This window comes from Ovis canadensis, chromosome 18, assembly GCF_042477335.2.
Source record: "Ovis canadensis isolate MfBH-ARS-UI-01 breed Bighorn chromosome 18, ARS-UI_OviCan_v2, whole genome shotgun sequence".
Lineage (NCBI taxonomy): Eukaryota > Metazoa > Chordata > Mammalia > Artiodactyla > Bovidae > Ovis > Ovis canadensis.
The window spans coordinates 43,997,159-44,016,613 of NC_091262.1; the positions used below are offsets into that span (position 1 = coordinate 43,997,159).

The 19,455-nt window shown below is 61.0% G+C and overlaps 2 protein-coding genes across 4 annotated transcripts in view; one reads left to right on the forward strand and one right to left on the reverse strand.

Annotated features, from left to right (window-relative positions):
• The window catches only part of ADAMTS7 (ADAM metallopeptidase with thrombospondin type 1 motif 7), a 57,228-nt gene extending 42,713 nt beyond the window's left edge, over positions 1-14,515 (forward strand). The window contains exons 12-24 of the mRNA XM_069560065.1: positions 662-831; positions 1,067-1,200; positions 2,116-2,236; positions 3,581-3,825; positions 4,058-4,199; positions 6,248-6,374; positions 6,788-7,001; positions 7,285-8,682; positions 9,618-9,770; positions 10,226-10,399; positions 10,485-10,631; positions 11,638-11,800; positions 14,127-14,515. Of these exons, the coding sequence (XP_069416166.1) occupies positions 662-831; positions 1,067-1,200; positions 2,116-2,236; positions 3,581-3,825; positions 4,058-4,199; positions 6,248-6,374; positions 6,788-7,001; positions 7,285-8,682; positions 9,618-9,770; positions 10,226-10,399; positions 10,485-10,631; positions 11,638-11,800; positions 14,127-14,278 (3,340 nt within the window). The 3' untranslated portion in view covers positions 14,279-14,515. The remainder of the gene's footprint in view (positions 1-661; positions 832-1,066; positions 1,201-2,115; positions 2,237-3,580; positions 3,826-4,057; positions 4,200-6,247; positions 6,375-6,787; positions 7,002-7,284; positions 8,683-9,617; positions 9,771-10,225; positions 10,400-10,484; positions 10,632-11,637; positions 11,801-14,126) is intronic.
• Positions 14,516-16,074: 1,559 nt separating this feature from the next.
• The window catches only part of TBC1D2B (TBC1 domain family member 2B), an 89,604-nt gene continuing 86,223 nt past the window's right edge, over positions 16,075-19,455 (reverse strand). For 2 of the 3 annotated variants that reach the window (XM_069560068.1, XM_069560069.1), the window contains exon 13: positions 16,075-19,172. In XM_069560068.1, the coding sequence (XP_069416169.1) occupies positions 18,977-19,172 (196 nt within the window). In that variant the 3' untranslated portion in view covers positions 16,075-18,976. The remainder of the gene's footprint in view (positions 19,173-19,455) is intronic. The other variant, XM_069560070.1, reaches the window with a different exon arrangement.

The following is a 19,455-nucleotide window of genomic DNA, read 5'->3' on the forward strand; positions in this document are numbered from 1 at the left end:
TGGACCTTCACTAGGCTGCCGTGGGAGGGGATCATGGGATTCCGAGCTAGGGCCTTCTAGGGCTCCATGCTTATACCCCACCCTGCCTCCCTGTCTCTAGATCTGAGCAGGGTGGGAGCAGGTGGGGTGGAGTTGGGGTTCAGGCTCTGGGCTGGGCCAGGGCCGAGGGGGCTTCCTTTTGACCCGGATGGGGTGCTGCCACCAAAATCATGTCTGCTGGCACGTGGGCTGTTAAGGACACTGGGTCTCACAGGCTGGAGATTTGGAGTAGCCCCTCCAGCTAGTGCCAGTCAAGTCTGTAGCTTAGCCCAGCCTCTCAATAACCCTCTGCAGAGGCAACCCCAGTCCCATTTTAGAGATGAGGAAACTGAGGCCTGGAGGGGTCTGGAGACTTCACCAAGGTCACATAGCAGGTTGGGGGTAGAGCCCAGGCCTCGTGCTACCACCTTCCCTGAGATCCTTTCAAACAGGGAGACCACGTCTGGGCTGAGGTGGGGGTGAGGGGGGCTGGTGGGCAGGGCAGTAGGAGCGGAGGTGGGAGCTGGGAGTCTCCGGGTCTCGGGGTGCGGGAGGAGCTGCTCGCCCCAAGGGCCCGCGTCTGGATTCAGGTGTGCGGTGGGCTCCACTGTCAGTGCTCACTCACCCCCACCCCGCCCCACAGGCCCAAATACAAGGGCAAATACTGCGTGGGTGAGCGGAAGCGCTTCCGCCTGTGCAGCCTGCAGGCCTGCCCCGCCGGCCGCCCCTCCTTCCGCCAAGTCCAGTGCAGCCACTTTGACGCCATGCTCTACAAGGGCCAGCTGCACACGTGGGTTCCTGTGGTCAATGACGGTGAGTCCAGCCGTCCGCGGGGACACTGACGTCTGGGGGGCGGAGGTCCGAGGGCCCAAGGTTTGCCCAGTGACACGGGTGCTGTCTGTGGGGCTGCCGCTCACTCCTTCCTGGCTCCTGGGGGCAGCCTTGCAGACACTACCAGCCCAGTGGAGCCCCCCGCCCGCCACTGACGCTCTTCCGGGTGCAAGTCCTGCCCTGCCTGTCCCTCATGGCTCCTCTGCTTGGGCCCCAGTGAACCCCTGTGAGCTGCACTGCCGGCCCTCGAACGAGTACTTTGCTGAGAAGCTGCGGGACGCTGTGGTGGATGGCACCCCCTGCTACCAGGGCCAGGGCAGCCGTGACCTCTGCATCAATGGGATCTGCAAGGTGTGCCCAGCAAGGAAGAGGACCCCCTCTGCCTTCCTCCTGCTTCCCTCTGGCCACCCTCCCCAGGCTAGGCCACTGGGCTTCCCAGCTCTACCAGTGAAGCCCTTTGAGGGTCTCCCATTACCTCTCAGCAAAGCGCCCCCCAGTCCTCCTGGGACTGGACCCCCCACACACCATCAGCCTCACTCTCAGCCTCTGCAACTGCACCCCGGCCTGCCTGCCATGGCTTCCGAGATCTGGCCTGGGCTGGCCTGGCCCCAGCCCGGAAACCAGAGCTCAGGCGGAGGCTCAACCTCCCGCTGGTTGAATGACCCCAGGCAAACGTTTCCTCTGCGATAAGGGGACTGTCCGTCCAAGAATCCACGTCACAGGGTTAAATGGGGTCAGGGATTGCCGTGCAGGGGCCCGGCCTGGCCGAGAAAGCATCGGTGTTTGCTGACAATACTTAAAGACATTTCCAGCAGCAGCGGCGGCTTCTGCTTCCCCTGCCTGAGTCCTCAGCACTGTCTTTCCCCTGCTCCTGACAGGGGAAGCTCCTGGGCACAGAGGCCAGGGCTCAGGACCAGCAGAGAACATTGATTCATATGTCGGGGAGATTGCTGTCCCTGCTGGTCAGGGTCCCCTGTATGCCCACTGCCCCGCCTGCTGGGGCCGTTTACATAGCTTTTCCTCTTGTCTCGTTCAATCTCACAGCACATCATGGTGTGGGTGGCTCCCCCTGTTTTACATCTGGGGAAACTGCGGCTCAGAGAGGTCAAGGGGTTTACTCGGGACTGGAAGCCGCAACGGTGGTGGGCCCCTGCTCCAGGCCCCAAGCACTCTCCTCCCCACCCTGGCAGACCCCCAAGGCGGGGGCCAGAGAGGGCTTGCGGCCAATGGCCCAGCACCAGGGGCCTCCCCTCCTGTGCGTTACAGAACGTGGGCTGTGACTTCGAGATCGACTCGGGTGCCGTCGAGGACCGCTGCGGGGTGTGCCACGGCAATGGCTCCACCTGTCACACCGTGAGCGGGACCTTCGAGGAGGCTGAGGGCCTGGGTATGGAGAGGGACCACTGGCTGGGGGCAGGGGGTGCTCTTGGCCTGGTCGGCCTTCTTTGTCTCCCTTTAGCCCCTGCCTGCGTCCTCCTTGGTCCCCACTGAGGCTAGTGGTGGGAAGCAGACACATTGCCTTGCTGGGTCCAGGATCCAGGCAGGAGTCAGGGCCCCAGGGCTAGATGCAGAGACCTGCCCTCCCAGGGAGTCCTCTTGCCTCAGGGACTCCAGGCTGGGCTAATGGGTGGCCTTGTGAAGCTTCAGAGAACCCACCCCCACAGCTCTACTCCCGCACCCCAGGACCTGTTTTGCCTACACTGTTTAAGTGCCGACTGTATGCTGGGTGAGGCAGACACGGAGGTGAAGAGCTTACAGTCTCGTCTTGCAGTGGAGGGGAGACCCCGAGCGGCTGTGAGAGCCCTGAGGAAGAAGGTCCCGACCTGGGGAGGTCAGGGAAGACTTCCTGTGGGGAGTAAAGTCGAGCTGAATCCTGAGTGAGTCAGCAGAGATGAGGAAAAACATTACAACGTGCAGGAAAGAGCTTGTGCGCAGAGGAGCCCGGAGGCAAGGAGGAGTGTGCTGTCTGGGGACCTGACTGCACAGAAGGCAGGGCTGCCGTGGGGCTTTGAATGCGCGGCCAAGAAGCTTAGATTTCATCCCCAGAGATGCAGACCAGCATGGTGGTTAAAGCTCAGACGTCAGAGCTTGATTCACATCCCAGCAGAGCCCTGGGGCAAGTTATGTAAGGTCTCTGTGCCTTGGTGTCCTCGTCTGTAAAATGGGGATAGCAGTAGTGCCTGGGGGTATATAGGGCTGCTACACATGTAGGGTTCTCGGGATAATGCCAGCCACGGGTGCTGTGTGCTGTGCTTAGTCGACCAGTCATGTCTGACCCTGTGAACTGTAGCCCTCCAGGCTCCTCATCCATGAGGATTCTCCAGGCAAGAACTGGAGTGGATTGCCATTCCCTTCTCCAGACATGATGGGTACTACTTAGCGAAAGAACAAAAACAGTCTTTATAGGCATGAGGAGGACGTTTATCAGGAGAAAGGCCCAGTCAATTGGGTTTTTTAGAAAGGTCATGCTGGCCCCAGGTATAGGGGTTAAGGCCCAGCCCATTTTTGATAGACTGACTGAGGTTTCCCAGAGAAGGGCCATCGGGCATAGCGGCAGGATTGCAGGAGCCCTTCTGAGGCTGTGGTGACCTAGAACAGATCTAAGTAGGGAAGTCAGAATCTTAATGATGAACCTTGACATCAGCAGGCGGGGCAAGTGGAAAGAAAGGTGAGGCCAGACTGCAGCTAACCCTCCTCTTTTCACAACCTGTGCTCAACCCCTGGCCGACAGGGTATGTGGACGTGGGGTTGATCCCGGTGGGTGCCCGCGAGATCCGCATCGTGGAGGTGGCAGAGGCCGCCAACTTCCTGGCCCTGCGCAGTGAGGACCCGGATAAGTACTTCCTCAATGGCGGGTGGACCATCCAGTGGAACGGGGACTACGAGGTGGCGGGCACCACCTTCACGTACGCCCGCACAGGCAACTGGGAGAACCTCACATCCCCTGGCCCCACCGATGAGCCTGTATGGATCCAGGTGACTGCCTTCTGGGGCCAGGCCGGGTCGGGGCAGAGGCGGAGTGCGTGGGACCCAGCCACGAGGCAGGAGTGAGCCCTGGGGCAGTTGGGGAGCCTGGCTCTGAAACGGCCCCATGGGGTAGCCCCAGGTCCCGGAGGTAGCTGAGGTTGGCTCCTTTAGGATGGGTGTCAGGTCTGGGGTGCGGGAGAGGCCACCTCGTGCTCACAGGGCCCCCGCCTGCCTGCCCCAGCTCCTGTTCCAGGAGAGCAACCCTGGGGTGCGCTACGAGTACATCATCCACAGGGAGGCAGATGGCCACGACCACATTCAGCAGCCCGAGTTCTCCTGGCGCTATGGACCCTGGTCCAAATGCACAGTCACCTGTGGCACAGGTGAGGAGAGGGGTGGGCACGGCTGCTGCCCAGCGGGGCCTTTGTCTCTGGGCAGTGAGGCCCGGCTTCAGCCTCTGGCTCATTGCTTGTTTGTGGGGCCTCTCTGAGCTCAGAATGCTGCTTCTGGGCCTCAGTTTACTCATCTGTATAATGGGGCTAGCAGTGGTCCTGTCTCACGGGTCCCCTGGGAGAGTAACCAAGGTGAGGCAGGCCCAGCACATGGCACTTGGCCAGCTCGTATGTCTCCCCCAGAGAGGGGCCAACCGCCCCTCCCTCTTCTCCCTGCTCAGCTCTGACAGGTCCCGTGCCAGCGCTTCTCCCCCACACCTGGGACTTGACCACTTCATCCTCCTGGAGCCTTACCTGCATCCCCATCAGGGTTGGCTCCTCCCCTCCTCCAGCTTCCCCAGGGACCCCCTCCTCCATGGGGCGCTCCTGTCTGTCCTGGGAGCCTGGAGCCTAACTTGTCTAGGCTGCTGCCCCTCCCCATGAGGAGGGAGGGGGAGGAGGGAAAGAAAGGAGATGGGAGGGGGAGAATGGAATCAGACAGGAACAGGGAGCCAGGATGCAGCAAGGATCTCCCCACCCTACTCTGAGCCTCTTAGCCCAATGGCCCCATTATTCACCACATTTACTTATTTCTTTAAACTCTTTCTAAAAGGTGTAACAACTCTTCTCCCCATGGTTCCTTCCATATCCCTGCCCATCCCCCCACCCTCAGTGTACAGGGGTCTCCGTATCAGGAATCTGGGACAGAGAGAGAGGTGTTTGGACATTCTTTGAAATGCCATTATGATTATAAAGTGAACAGTGATGCACTGAGGCTGGACAGAAACCTTCAGAAGCTGTCAGAATCATCCTTTCTCATATAAGTGTTAAATTTACAAATGCGAAAACAAATACCTTTGATGAGTCAGACACGGGGGAACTGGTTTCCAGCAAATTGGTGGCTCCCCACATGAACAGAATGGAATGTGTTGAGCAGCAAGTGGCAGGATCCTGACGAGGGGTGGCTGGAGCAGTAAGGGTTTACTTGTCTCCACAGTAAGAAGCCTAGGGTGCACAGTCCAGGCTGGCGGCATGGCCTGCCGTGTTTTTAAGGACCCCTCTCAGCCCCATCTTCCCCTTGTGTGTATCACAAGATGGCATCCTTGGTCCAGACTTCTTGCCAGCTCTAGATGGAAGGGAGAAGGGGCAAAGGGAAGGACTTTGCCTTTTTCTCTCTGGCACGACTGTCCCAGACCCCCTAGCTGCAAGGGAACCGCAGTGGGGAGTGTTTGGCATGTGACCTTTAACAAACCCAGTGTTCTGTCAGGCAGGAAGGAGAGGGTGGGGTGGGGCAGGGAGACTAGAGGCTCAGGGAAGGAGTGAGTCCCTCTTCTGTGCTATAGGGGGACAGGGTGAAGGCAGACCCTTATGGAGCTGGTCCTGTCATTGGGCCTCACAGGTGTATTGGCGGGAGGAGCACAGCCGTGTAAAGGCCCAGAGGCAGGCAGTGCAGAGGGAGTGAAGGCCAGGAACCATGACAAAGCTAACGGGGGGCCGTGGGGCCATAGGGGAGTGCCTGGCCACGTGAACTGATGGATTTCTTCCTTGTTGTTTCTGAGCACTGACCCTGCCTGGGGGTGGGGTGTAGACACTGAGGGTTGTAGTAGGCTGTGGTTGGATTTAGTGCGAGTTGTGTTCTCACCAAGGCAGGTGTTATTGTTACTCCCATTTACAGATGAAGACACTGAGGTTCAGAGAGGCCAAGTGAGCTGCCCAAGGCTTCCCAGTTAGGAAGCTGCAGGGCTAGACCGCACCCCGCCCCCCGCCCCCCGCCACTGACCCTGCACACTCTGCTGCCTCCGCAGGGGTGGGGGGTGAAGGCCAGGAGGGCAGTGAGCAGGGGGCAGTAGGGGCCTGCCTTCATCCTGATGGAGGCAGTGAGGCCCAGTTCTGGAAGGGTTCTGAGCAGAGTGGATGCAGCTGTGTCTCTGGGTGCAGGGTGGTTCGGGCAGGGGGCACCCTGGGTGCCAAGCCCAGGCTAAGCCCCCGTGGCCTCGCAGGCATGCAGAGGCAGGGCGTGCACTGCACGGAACGGCAGGCGGGGCCTGTAGACGAGAGGCACTGTGACCCCCTGGACCGGCCGGATGACCGTCAGAGGAAGTGCGGCGAGGAGCCCTGCCCTGCCCGGTGAGCGTGCCGGGCGCCTGACCCCAGGTGCCCCTCACCAGAGGCCCTGGAAGAGCAGAGGGAGCTGGGCTCTGGGCCCCACTTCCCAAGGCTGGACCTAGCCTCTGGCTGCTCCTGACCTCAGCCTGGGCTCCTCCTCAGTAACCGACACTAGCCAGGGACATCCCTGGTCATTCATGCTTGGGTCCCTGGATGTGGACACAGGCCTTGGGTCTTGCCCAGGTCTCCCAGGGGTGAAGGCGGCAGGAGCAAAGGGGATTGTGCCCTGTTGCTGGGCTTTGGGCACCAGAGTGCCATCTCAGGCTTGGAGCTCCGGGGACCCCTCCCCTGGGCTTAGGCCTGACCCTCCCTGAGTCCCGAGTGCCTGAGAATGCCTGGCGGCCCCACGCTCATCTGCCCTTGTGCGCCCGCAGGTGGTGGGCAGGTGAGTGGCAGCTGTGCTCCAGCTCCTGTGGGCCTGGAGGGCTCTCCCGCCGAGCTGTGCTCTGCATCCGCAGCGTGGGGCTGGATGAGCAGCGCGCCCTGGAGCCGCCTGCCTGCGAGCACCTGCCCCGGCCCCCTGCTGAAACCCCCTGCAACCGCGATGTGCCCTGTCCAGCCACCTGGGCTGTGGGGAACTGGTCCGAGGTGAGTGTCAGCACAGGTGGGGTTAACTCTGCCATTGGTCTTGGGTTACAGGGAGGCAGAGACGGTGTTCAGAGAACCCCTACTGCTGGGCGCCGTGGTGGGAGGGGGACTGGGACATTCCAGGTCTGGCTCCATCCCCAAAGCCTCAGAGGCTGGAATGTCCTGGCAAGTCACAGTCACGCTCTTCAGCGGGCAGGGCTATACGCTGACACTGAGCAGCTGGCCAGGTACCTTGCAAGGCCCTGGTTCCTGGCCTGAGTCCCTCACCCGGCCTTCCCTTTAGTGCTCAGTGACGTGCGGGCCAGGCACTCAGCGCCGGAGCATCCTCTGTATCAACGACACCGGGGTCCCCTGTGATGAGGCCCAACAGCCAGCACGCGAGGCCCCCTGCCTCCTGCCACCCTGCCCCCAGGGCCTGGACACTCTGGGCCCTGAAGGCTCAGGCAGCGGCTCCTTCAGCCCTGAGCTCTTCAATGAGGTGGACTTCATTCCTGGCCACCTGGCCCCGCGCCCTCCGCCGCCCTCATCACCCGAGCCAGCTGGCATGGGCAATGCCATTGAGGAGGAGGGCCGTGAGCTGGGCCTGCCAGGGCCCGTGTTCGTCGACGACTTCTACTACGACTACAATTTCATTAACTTCCATGAGGACCTGTCCTATGGGCCCTTCGAAGACCCTGACTCAGACCTGGTGGGCACAGGGGATTGGAGACCCCCACCCCCAAGCACTGCTGCTGAGCCCCCCACGGGGACCCCCGTTCCTCCCACAGAGCCTCCTGGGACTCAGGATGAGGGGGCACTGGGAGATGGGTCCCCTACCCCTTCACCCAGCCAGGCTGGCCGATCCCCACTCCCACCCTCAGAGCAGACCCCTGGGAACTCCCTGGTCAATTTCTTACCTGAGGAAGATGCCCCCATTGGCGCCCCAGACCTTGGGCTCCCCAGTTTGCCTTGGCCCCCCACTTCCGTCAGCATGGAGGCGCCTGCTGCCCCTGGGAGCCAGAACCAGTTCCTGGGAGCAGAGGGCAGCCAGAGCCTGCCGCCCGCTCCCCAGTGGGAGAGGACCAATGAGGTTTCTGATGATGAGGAAGCCTTAGGCCACGGAGACCCTCGCCTACCCCAAAGGCCCAGCCCCACGTCACCCTCTCCATCCTCTGCTGGCACTACTCACTCCTCCCCTAGTCCCCACACAGTAGAGCTGTGGACAAGTGGGATGGTGGCCTGGGAGCCAGCTCTTGAGGGTGGCCTGGGGCCTCCGGACAGTGAGCTGTGGCCCACCATGAGAGGTGCCCCTCCACTTCCTCCTCCCACTGCCACCCTGCCAGACACTCAGGGTACGGACAGCCCCCTGGAGCTGGGAACTGCCACCCTCTCAACCCCGGGACTGGCTCTGCAGGACCTGCAGACCTTGGCAATGCCAGGAAACTTCCTTCTCATGGCCCCCACTGGCCTGGGGCACATGCCTTGGGTGACTCCCCAGAGCCTGGGGCCCTTGGGCCAGCCTGATCCCCCCAGCTCCAAGATGCCCCCGAGCCCTGGGCTGCTGTCCACACCAGCTCAGGACCGTCCAGCCAACAGCAGCAGAGCCCCTGGGCCTCTGGACACCAGCCCGGCCGAGGAAGGGTTCCCCGTGAACCTGCTGCCTGCCAGGAATGCCAGCTGGGAAGTGGGGAACTGGAGCCAGGCAAGTGCTGCTGGGGTCGGGATGGGCTGGTGTTGGGGGGTGGGGGCGGTGTCCTCACTGAAAGTGGGCAGAGCTGTGTCTGTCCTGCCTTCTGGGGAGTGAGGACTCCGGAACTGACAGCTGTGATGGGTGGAGCCTCTGGGTGGGAGGATCATTGCCCTGGCTCAGTCACACACCCCTGGGGCCGGTCTGCCCCACTGGGCCTCAGTTTCCCTTCTGAGCAATAGAGTGAGCTGAGGGGGCCAGAGGCTCATTCCTGAGCAGCACAGAGGTTGCTGGGAGGGCAGGGCCAGGCACAAGTAAGGGGCAGCCGGGGGGGCAGCTCTCTCATACTCTGGCTTGCATGCCTCCAGGGACAAGGAGCTCACCCCGAATGGTGGTCGGTGGGGAAGCTTCCTCCCACACTCCCCACGCCCAGAGCTGCCCACCACAGCTTGCCGAGGCTCAGCCTGGCCCCACCAGGAGCAGCTCGGTTCCTTGCCACCTGGCTCTCCCCTCAGTGGCTGCCCCTGCTTTGTCAGGGGCCGCGAGGGTCTCGGCTGCATGGGAAGAAGCTGGCCTGTGTGTGCCGCCCCATTCCACCCTCCCCAGGTTATCACTGGAGGAGAAGTGAGCTGCTGCTCAGATCCCTAGTTTTGGTATGGGAGGGATGGGCTGAGGCAGAGGCTGAAGCGCCCAGACTTCCTTCTCCAAGTGACTTAGGGTAGCAGCGAGCCTTAGCAGGGCAGCTGGGCCACCCCGCATGTGTGAGCAGGAACAGTTGGCTGCCAGGGGATCTGGCTTTTCATCTTCTTGGCCCCCTTGGGAGGTGGGTGGAGGAGCCCATCTTTCAGATGAGGAAACTGAGGCAGTGTCTGGTCCCTCTCGCCTGGCTGGGGAGCTGGCAGGCATGGGGATCCACCCACCCTCATGGCCACTGGGTCCCCTGCCCCCAGTGCTCCACCACCTGCGGCCTGGGGGCTGTCTGGAGACTCGTGCGCTGCAGCTCTGGCCGGGAGGAGGACTGCGCCCCTGCTGGCCGACCCCAGCCCGCCCGCCGCTGCCACCTGCGGCCCTGTGCTGCCTGGCACATGGGCAACTGGAGTAAGGTACGTGAGGGAGGCGGCTGGCAGCCTCAGGGCACAGGGCGGAGCCCTAGGGCCCATGGCCTGTGTTTGGGATCAGCCGCAGCCACCACCGATTGGCGGGCCAGGGTCCGTGCGCACAGCTTTGCACTATAATTTCTCGTCTCTGGGATGCCCCATCTGTGTTGGGGTCAGCCTGCCCCAGATCCCTTCTCTTACTGCCTGTATCCTTTTCTCTGTACTTTCTATAACTCTCGGGATTTCATTTTCTCCTCTGTTCCTCTCTTTCTCCACCTGTCCCGTCCTGGGGCAGCCCCTGGCCACACCACCCTCTGCCTGAGGCTGGTCAGCCATAGCCTCTCCCTGGGGCTCTTAAGGGACCTGCCCTGGCAGTGGGGGTGGTGTGGGAAGGGAGTCCGATGCTCGCCCCCACCTCCGCTGGGTTGTGTGTGTGCACACACGGGACCCTCGGTCTCCAGTGCTCCCGCAGCTGCGGCGGGGGCTCCTCCACACGGGACGTGCAGTGTGTGGACACACGGGACCTCCAGCCACTGCGGCCCTTCCACTGCCAACCGGGGCCCACCAAGCCACCCGCCCGCCGACCCTGCGGGGCCCAACCCTGCCTCAGCTGGTACACCTCTTCCTGGAGGGAGGTGAGGCCCGGAGATCTGGGGATGGGAGTGAGTGGGGGTGTCCTCGGATGCTGGCAGCCCGCAGACCCTTCCCCTGCCTTCCCAGTGCTCCGAGGCCTGTGGCGGTGGTGAGCAGCAGCGTCTCGTGACCTGCCCGGAGCCAGGCCTCTGCGAGGAGGCGCTGAGACCCAACAGCACACGGTCCTGCAACACCCACCCCTGCACGCAGTGGGTGGTGGGGCCCTGGGGCCAGGTGAGCAAGTGTGGGGGTTCGGGGCGGGGAGAGGGCCTGTGGACAGGAGGCCCTGTGTCAGCAGGCATCCATCACACCTTTTCACCTAAAGAGTTGTTGAGTGCGTCCTGCGTGCCAGGGTCCCTGTGGTCTCTGCAGATGCAGTGGTAGCCTGACAAGGTCCATGCCCCACTGAAACTCACAACCCACCAGGGAGACAGACCAGAACCAAACAGACGTGCATCGTGATGTTAGGCAAGGCCTCCTGAGAAGCGGATCTTAGAGTGCGACCAGCAGGGTCTGCGCTGTCGAGGGGAAGCACACAGCGAGCAGCACATGCCAAGTCCTGGGGCAGGAGTGACGGACGTGGGCGCTGCTTAGGAGACCAAGCAAAGGCCGGACGGGCGGAGGGGGCATGGGAATGGCCAGTGAGGCCTCAGCTGGACAGGACCCTTGCTGCCAGGCCTGTTTGGAGCTCGCAGGTTTGGGAATCTCAGTCCTTGTCCCACTGGGGGACCTGTCGAGGGACCCTGGGAAGCTTGCTTCACCTTGCTGGGCCTCTGTCATCTGTAAAAGGGGGTTGTAAGGATTAGATGAAGTCACAAAGTGAGGCACTTAGCACAGGGCCTGGCACAACCTTGGCACAGATTTAATTCTAGGGCCTTTTAAAAGTGTCAGACCCCGACTGACAGGAACAAAGCCTGACCGGGGATGATGGACCCTCCTGAGAAGCTTTGTCTCCCTCCTTTCCACTGCCCATGCAGTTCCCCCAGCTCCAGGGCATGTACCATCCCATGTGAGGGGCCGACAGCTTCCCCCCCCCACCACTCCCTTGCCCCATTCCTGCAAGTGAACACTGGTGGCCTCTGGGGACAGACCAGACCCTCTGGGGAGGCCGGAGGGTTGGAGCTGGGAACCAGGAGCCAGGCTTCCTGGCAAAGGCAGCCACTGCCGTGGGGATGGCCTGGGATGCCCCCCTGCAGGGCTGGCCCAGGGGATGCTCACCCCCCGCCCATGCTCCCCGCAGTGCTCAGCCCCCTGTGGCGGCGGTGTTCAGCGGCGCCTGGTCAAGTGCGTCAACACCCAGACTGGGCTGCCCGAGGAAGACAGCGATCTGTGCGGCCACGAGGCCTGGCCTGAGAGCTCACGGCCGTGTGGCACCCAGGACTGTGAGCTCACCGAGCCGCCACGTGAGTGCCCCACCTGGCTCTCTGGTGGGGCTGGGGGTGAGGTGGACGGTGGGGACATGGGACTCATGGAACTGTCCCCCCAAAGCACAAGCTGACGGAGGGGGTGCCATGCAGAGGCTGGGGCAGTGCTGGGGTCAGAGCAAGGGGCATCCCGCCCTGCAGGCAGCTCAGGGAGGAGTGGAAGCAGCAGCCTGGCCCCCAGGCGAGCTCCTTTCCTCTCTGGGTCTCAGTTACCCCCTCTTCCTGGAGTGAGGCCGGGGATGTCCCTGAGACTGGGGCCCAGGCCTGGGGGAACCCCTCTCCCCAGTTCTGTCCAGAGGAAGACTGTCCAGAGCAAGCTGTGTGACCCTGGGAAAGGACCTCCCTCCTAGGGTCCTGCTCCCAGCAGCTGGTGGCTTCCTGGCCAGCTGGGTCCTCCTGGAGAAAGAGCCTGAGCCAGAGACACACACATATACACACTTGCGCACACACACACTTCCTTCCTGCAGCCCAGCCGCCCCCCTGCAGTGCTGAGCACAGGAAACGGTGGCCCTGTGGTCACACCTGGCCTCCGCTCACCAGCTGTGCAGCCTGGCGCTCCCTTCCCTGTCTTATGCATGAAGGGACAGACAACCCCCCTCCTCCAAATGATGTCTTGGGCTGAAGAGCCCAGGCGGTGCCCAGGGAAGGCTGGCTGCTTCTTCTCCCTCGTGGACACTGTCATCCCCACCATGAGGTCTGCAGGAGCGCCTGGGACTGCCTCTGTCGGGAACCCAGCAGCTCCTCTGCCGTCAACTGTCTGGCCCCTGCCTAGGGGACAGAGACCCCTCCCCAGGACAGACATGGCCCTCAGCTGGCTTCCAGGGCCTCCAGGGTACCTGCCCCAAGCTGCCTTCTGTACCAGCAACTGGCTCCTTGGCAGCCCTTGGGCAGGCCCAGCCTAGCCAGTGCCATGCCTTGCTGCCCCTGCCACTGGCAGGGAAGGCCTTGCTGCCCTTTCACTGGCAGGGAAGGCCTTGCTGCCCCATTACTTCGAGGCCCAGCAGAAATCCCACCCGCCCCAAGTGCCCTGCCCTGCGCATTCATCCAGCAGGCACCGCCGCACGGCCTGCACATTGCCCTAAGGTAGCTGTTGGCGCCCAAGTGAGCCGCTTAAGGGGGGGAGGCCAAAGAAGTGACCAGGACGCTGTGCCCCTGGAGTCCCCAGGATGTTTTGATGACTTGTCGGCAGGACGTCTGTAAAGTCTGGAAACTCCAGGGTGTGCAGTCATCACTGTGAGGCAGCTGACATAGCAAGGCCACATCCGTTTGCCTGTGGAGGTGGGGATTACTGGCAGCGGAGGGGACTAGGGCCCCCTGAAAAGTTCAGAAACTTGCCTGAGGTCTCAACAGTGGGAACAGGACGCAGGTTGGCGGATGTGTAGGTTAGAGCCGCTGCCCAGAGCCGGGGTGGGGGATCCGGCCTGCTTCCTCGTGCCCTCAGCTGGGCCCCGGGGATGTCCCAGGACCAGGGCTGCCAGTTGCCTTCTTGCTTCTCCTCCCACGGGATGTCTGCTGAAGTGAGTAGGGCCGGGCGGCAGCTGGAGGCTGTCACCGGCAGTGGGAGCGAGGCCAGGAGGCTGGAAGCAAGCCACTTCCCAAAATAGCTCTGATAAGCATGGGGCAGGAGGGCCGGCCAAACCTCAGCCTCGGACAGGCGGCCTCCGTCTGTCCCTCCTCAGGGGGTCTGGGCTCTGCTGACGGGCTGACGGCCCAGGTCACACCTCCTCTCGTGGGGCCTCAGTGACTGGCCTGGCTGACGGGACTCTGCCGGTGTGCGACCTGGAGGCTGAGGCTGGGTACAGCCCAGGGGGCAGGGAGGTCTGGCAGGACAGGTGCCTCTGGCTAGAGGGTAGGGGTGGGGGGCAGAGGCCACTGTAGGCTGGCAGGAGGCCCCTGGGACTTCAGTTGTGTGCCAGGCCCTTGGGGTCACTCAGGGTCCACAGAGACGGAAAGGGTGGCACGCTCCTTGGCTTCTCACAAGCCCCTGAGGAGTCAGGGCTGGGGTCTCAGGGTCTTCCTCTGGACCCCCGAGCCCAGCAGGCCCAGTTCCCCAGTCCTAGGGTGTGGGTCCAGGCCAAGGGCAGGAGGGACAGGGAGCAGCTGGATCTACTCCTCAGGTCGAGGGGAGACCTTCCAGAAATAGCAGGCTGACGCTTTGGGGGTGGCTGCAGGTCTCCTTATGGTCTTTGGGGGACAGGGAGATGGCCCAGGTAAAATCTCAGAGAAGCTCCTCCCCCCTGGCGCAGGCAGGGGGGTGTTCGGGGTGCCCAGCCTGTGGGTCCTGACCCGCCCTCTGCTCCCCTAGGCTGCGAGCGCGATCGCCTGTCCTTCGGTTTCTGTGAGACACTGCGCCTGCTGGGCCGCTGCCAGCTGCCCACCGTCCGCGCCCAGTGCTGCCGCTCCTGTCCCCCGCCCGGTGTCCCCTCCCGCGGCCACCAGAGGGTCGCCCGCCGCTGACCCGCGCCCCGGCCCCCAGCGGCCAGGACGCACAGACAGACTGACGCACGGACCTCAGCGCCCAGCATGGGCTGTGGCGGAGCCCCGCCCCTCCTGCCCTAATGGTGCTAACTAGGGATCCCACCAGTGGCAGGTTGGGGATCCCTTCCTCTCAGAAAAGGTATTTTTTTATTCTAACAGTTTGAATAACATTTATTATTATTATTGTCGTAATAAACAGGCATCTACTGTTTCCAAGTGCAGCTTGGCTTCCTCTTGGCATGGGGGAGCTCCTCCTTGCCACGGTTAGAGAGCATCTTTTCAGTCCGCTCCTCTGGGAGGTCTGCAGGGAGAGAGGGGCCCGTGGGGACAGGAAGGCTCGAGAGAGTCAAAGCAGACGCAGGCTTCTAGAGGAGGTGTGTGCTGGTAACAGGTGGTGGGAAGGTTTTTTGGGCACAGGTACAGCCTGGCAGAGGCCCAGGGGGTGCTGGTCCCAACCCTTACATGGCCCCTGCTCAGCCCCCCACCCGGCCCTTTCCAGACCCCTGCATTTCACAGGGATTGAGCCACACCCCCTTAAGAAGCAAGGCCCATCTTGTCACCAGCAGGGTCTACCCCTGGAGTGAACCCCATGGACACATCCCTGGCCCCGGCTTCACCTGTCAAGTCCGTCTGTACCAGGAGTGGGGGGAGGAAGAGACAGGTCAGACCCACCGTTGTTGGCCCTTTCTTTCATCTCCGTGCTCAGGGACGGGGCTGGGCTGGCTCCTTCCTCACTGGCAGTCCCAGGTGCTGGCTCTTGCTCTGTTGACACGTGGTCCTGCCACCCAGCAGCTGCCACACCAGCCCCTCCCTGCCTGCCCCACCTTGTTCCACGGAGCCAGACTGTGGTGAATACACAGGGAGCAGATGGGCACGAGGTGTTTTGAAGTGTGTCCTGGGCCCTGGTGAGGGGTGCAGAGGCTGAAGGCCAGGAAGTGACCTGAACAGGATCTGGCCCTCACCTCTGGCCGTGAACCTTGGGCTTGACCATTTTACAGTCTGCTCACGAGTGCTGCTTCTGGAAGGGGCTTGTCCCCCCTTCTCCACTCACCTTCTGTTCTGTGGCCCCGGGGACCCCTGCTCTGAGGAGTGGCTTCCCAGGGCCTTCCACTACGGCAAGCCCTCACAAGGGATGGGGAGCAGGGGCTAGCGCTGGTCCCAGTTCCGGCTGGGCCACTGCTGTTGTGCTCTGTGACCCCAGGAGCACCAAGCCTCGCTGAATCGGGTCTCGGGAGGAGGCAAACTCCCCAGCTCCTCGCCTGCTCTGTCTGGGAATCTCTACTGGAGCTCCCTCACACCGTCACACCGTGGCAAGATATTTGGTCTTAATCATTCTCGTGTGTTTTTCCGATGATGGGGGGTGAGGGAGTGGCGTCCCCAGCGGCAGCTGGGCCTGAGCTGTCAGCCTAGGCAGGAGGCAAACAACCCGTGACTCAGGCAGGGCACGTCACCGCTGGTGGAAGGAGGGGTGCCTGCTGTCCGATGGTTTAGGGGCTACTCTGGACACAGGGAACTCCGGCTCCTGGCTCCTGACCCCTGACCCACCCTGTGTGCCCAGCCCTCAACTGCAGCTTGGCCATGGCTTCAGGGCCTTCCAGGGCTGAAGGCATTCTGTCCCACCTGCTCAGAGCAAACCAAAGGCAGGGATGCAGAAACACACAGTGGAAGGTCGAGCCACCCCCTACCCCCCAACCCCACTTAAGCCCTGTCCCACCTTTCAAGCCTTTGGGGCTGAGTCCCTTCACAAGTGAATGTAACTGCATTTCAAGTCAGAATGTTATACAAATTAGTTTATTTTGCCTTTTAGTAGGATAATTCCAAAATTTAACTGGAAGATAAGCACAGAAGCTGCTGGGACATGGAAGGAAAAGAGTCACTTGGCAATACCCCGAGTCCTCCACTGCTGGCATCCAGCCTCCCAGAACACAGGCAGGAAGGCAACAGCATGCAAAGTGAGGAGTAGGGATTTGTGCAGTAATACAAACGTTTAGTTAACAACAGCGGACTGGCTATTTGCCTAGAGTACTTCCTATATTGATATAACATAGAAGCCAGAGCCGTTCCCAGCAATCAACAGTCCTGGCTGGTGTGGGACAGCTGTCAGCATGACTGCAAGTAGCCCCAAGGCTACCTGGGGTAAGAAGTGGGCCCACGTGTACACAGGGGAAGTCAGTGATGGTCAAGACTGGAAGTCAGAGAGGGTACAGACATGAACAGTGGTTCTGGAGGCTCAGGTTTACATACACACGAGAGACCATGTTATACAAAATAGATGTACATAATCTAGAAAACCTTGATAAAAATAGCCTATAAAAATATAAACTGTAGTGAAAATATACAAAAATATAAACAAATGTTCAACCCATAAAAAAAGAACTCACCAACATGAAAGCTGGCAGTTCCCACCTGGTGTGATAAGGGCGGCTCCCCTGGCCGTGGTGTGCGCGTCTGGGAAGCTGGCTGAAGGCTGCCCCGCCCCAGGCTGGGATGGAGGCAGCGCCTGTCAGAAGGGGAGGATACGGAGCTACTCTTTCCTCCGCGGCACAAGGAGAAGGGAAGCACTGGCTCGAAGTAGTGGGGACAGCCCCGACAGCTGTGGAGAAGGAGTTGGCCCCATCCTGTCCCCAGTCTGCAATCGGGTCAGGCAATGCCTCTCCCACCTCTGCACAAGCAAGTGTTCCTGGCCCATTCCCTCCATGACCTCTCTCTGCTCTCCCACACCCACTGCCTGGCCACTGACGGCGACAGCCTGGAAATACACCCCACTGACCGCTCGGGGAACGGCCGACACCAGGGGCTTCAGCCACACACGGCAGGTGCCCAGGCCCAATTCAGGTGCTTGTAAGATAAGTCTTTTCAAGGCAGGGAGGACAAAACAAGCCTATTGCTGAAGTCAGCATGTTAGAAAATCTCAAGGAAGCTGGCGCTGTCCAGCCCCATTCCTCTTGCCATCCCCAGAGGCTGCCGGCCCCTAGGCTGGCGGCAGAGGCGGGAGGCGGTCTCCACCAGCCCCAGTGGTCCTGTGGGGGTCTGTGCAGAGCGAGGCTGCAGCCTCGCCTCAGAGTGAACCCACTCACAAGACGACTTCCCGGAGACGTCTGGCCTCAACTCCTGAAGACCAAAACAATAACATACATTTTGATACTTACATATGGAGGCCAGCTCCCTGGACACAGTGAAAAATCAAACCAACCAAAGACAGAAAAATGGAATTTGGTCTAATCTGCTGAAACGCTGTCCAGGCTACGAGACTGCTAGAACCCTGACAGTCAGAAAGGAAAAACTATGCTCATGAAAAAAAAGCACTTCTTCAAGTTACAGTGCTTCAATAATCTGAGTGTGTTTAATATCCACCAGGGGTTATTTCCAATTTTTTCCAGGTAGTGAAAAAAAAAAATCCACTAAAAACTTTTTCTTTCCTATTTGACTAATACTGTCCAGGAAAACAGCCTCACATCAGTACATCAGGGATGGTCCACAGAATGATTATGCAAAACTAATCTTCCTTGCACAGAGCCTCTTTCCAGGCCTTCAGAAAGGTCCTGCTCTAAGTATCCCAGAACTGCCTGGGCAGCCTGACACATTGGGGATGGTAGTGACCCCACAGGGGAGGACGGCTGCTGAGTACAGGATTTCTCAACGTGGCAGTGGGGACGGGACGCCCCTGGGAGGGCTCACCAAAGTTCTGACCTCAAGCGAAGGCACCTCAGGCCCTGGCAGCTGGCCTCCCACCACCCCAGCCCAGCACACTGGCTGTTCCCAAGGAAGCCACGGCTTCCAGCTGCCTGACAGCAATCACTCTGCAGCTGTACCGCCACCCTGAAAGCACTCCCGGAACAGCTCCCTGCAACCCCTCCACCAAGGCCGGCCCAGGGGAGAGCCTGCTCTGTAGGACGATGATCCACGGCTTCCTTGGAATCCCATCCACACGTGTAGAATGAGCCTAGAAAGAAAGGTTCTGCACAGATCCATCTGGAGTGATGTAGGCAGAGGAGCGAGTGTGGGGTGTCTGGAGAGCCCGGCCTTCCACCAGCAGGTTGGGAGTTACTGTCTGAAAGGCTGTGCATTGAAGGGCAGAAGCTATTCCAGAAGTGGGGCAGGGCCAGCTCCTTGAAGGCATCAGCATGAGGTCTGTGGGCTTTCCATAGGCCATTTCTGAACAAGGGATGTGCTTGCTTTCCTAAGAAAATCCCTTCTTTCACACGAGCCTTATGTCACCCAAAGCAGTCAGACCCTGGCCCAGGAGGCGTGGTGGGCGTCCTCCATGGCTACCGTTCAAAACAGTGCCTACGAGCACCCACTATGTACAGGAGCGACCACAGGGCAGATGGCCCATGGAAGGTTTCCTAAGGGCAGAGACATCAACACAGCTGACAGATACTGTAAACAGGCTCTTGAAACGAGCTAGCTCTAAGCCTGGTGAGGTACCAATCAGGCGGAAAGCATGATGGGACAGGAGCAGCATCTGCCGTGACATGCAGACGGCTGTAAACAGAGGAGACCCGAGCGGAAACGAGAAAGTGCAGTGTGGCTTTGGACGTCTGCCCAGCAGACTTCCAGAGACCCCGGATGTTACATTCTGGATGTGGAACGAGCGCAGGCGTCTCTGCAGTTCACCCTTTGGCACACTTTGGTTGCAAGGAGAGCAGCGTCCTGGGCGGGGGTGTGGGGCAGCACTCAGGTGTCCTCTTCCTCGTCACTGACCAGCTCGCCTTTGTCCGGGCTGGTGTCCCGTTCGCGCAGGAAGTCCTCCCGGATGGCCTCCAGCTCCGTCAGCTCCAGCCGGACCTTCTCCAAGTGGTAGGCCCGCCGGTTCCGGATCTGCCGCAGGGGGAATGGGTTCAGGTCCCCAAAGGAGATCCCGATCAGCTTCCTAGTGGAACACAGCAGAGACAGAGCATCGGGGGGGTCAGGCGAGAGCTCAGCCTGGCCTGGGTGCCCAGGGGCATGGGGAGACGGACCCCAGACACCGTGCAGAGGGCCTGACGTGGGTGTGTCATTCAGAGGCCAGTGTGCACACAGAGGCCACAGGGCACACCCCAGATGACGGCCTGGAACCAGTTCCACCATGCACTCCCTGCATGACATGGAACATGGGAAGCTCCCCCTTTTCAGCCCCCATTCCTCATCTGTACGCTGAGGTGACAGCAGTGCCA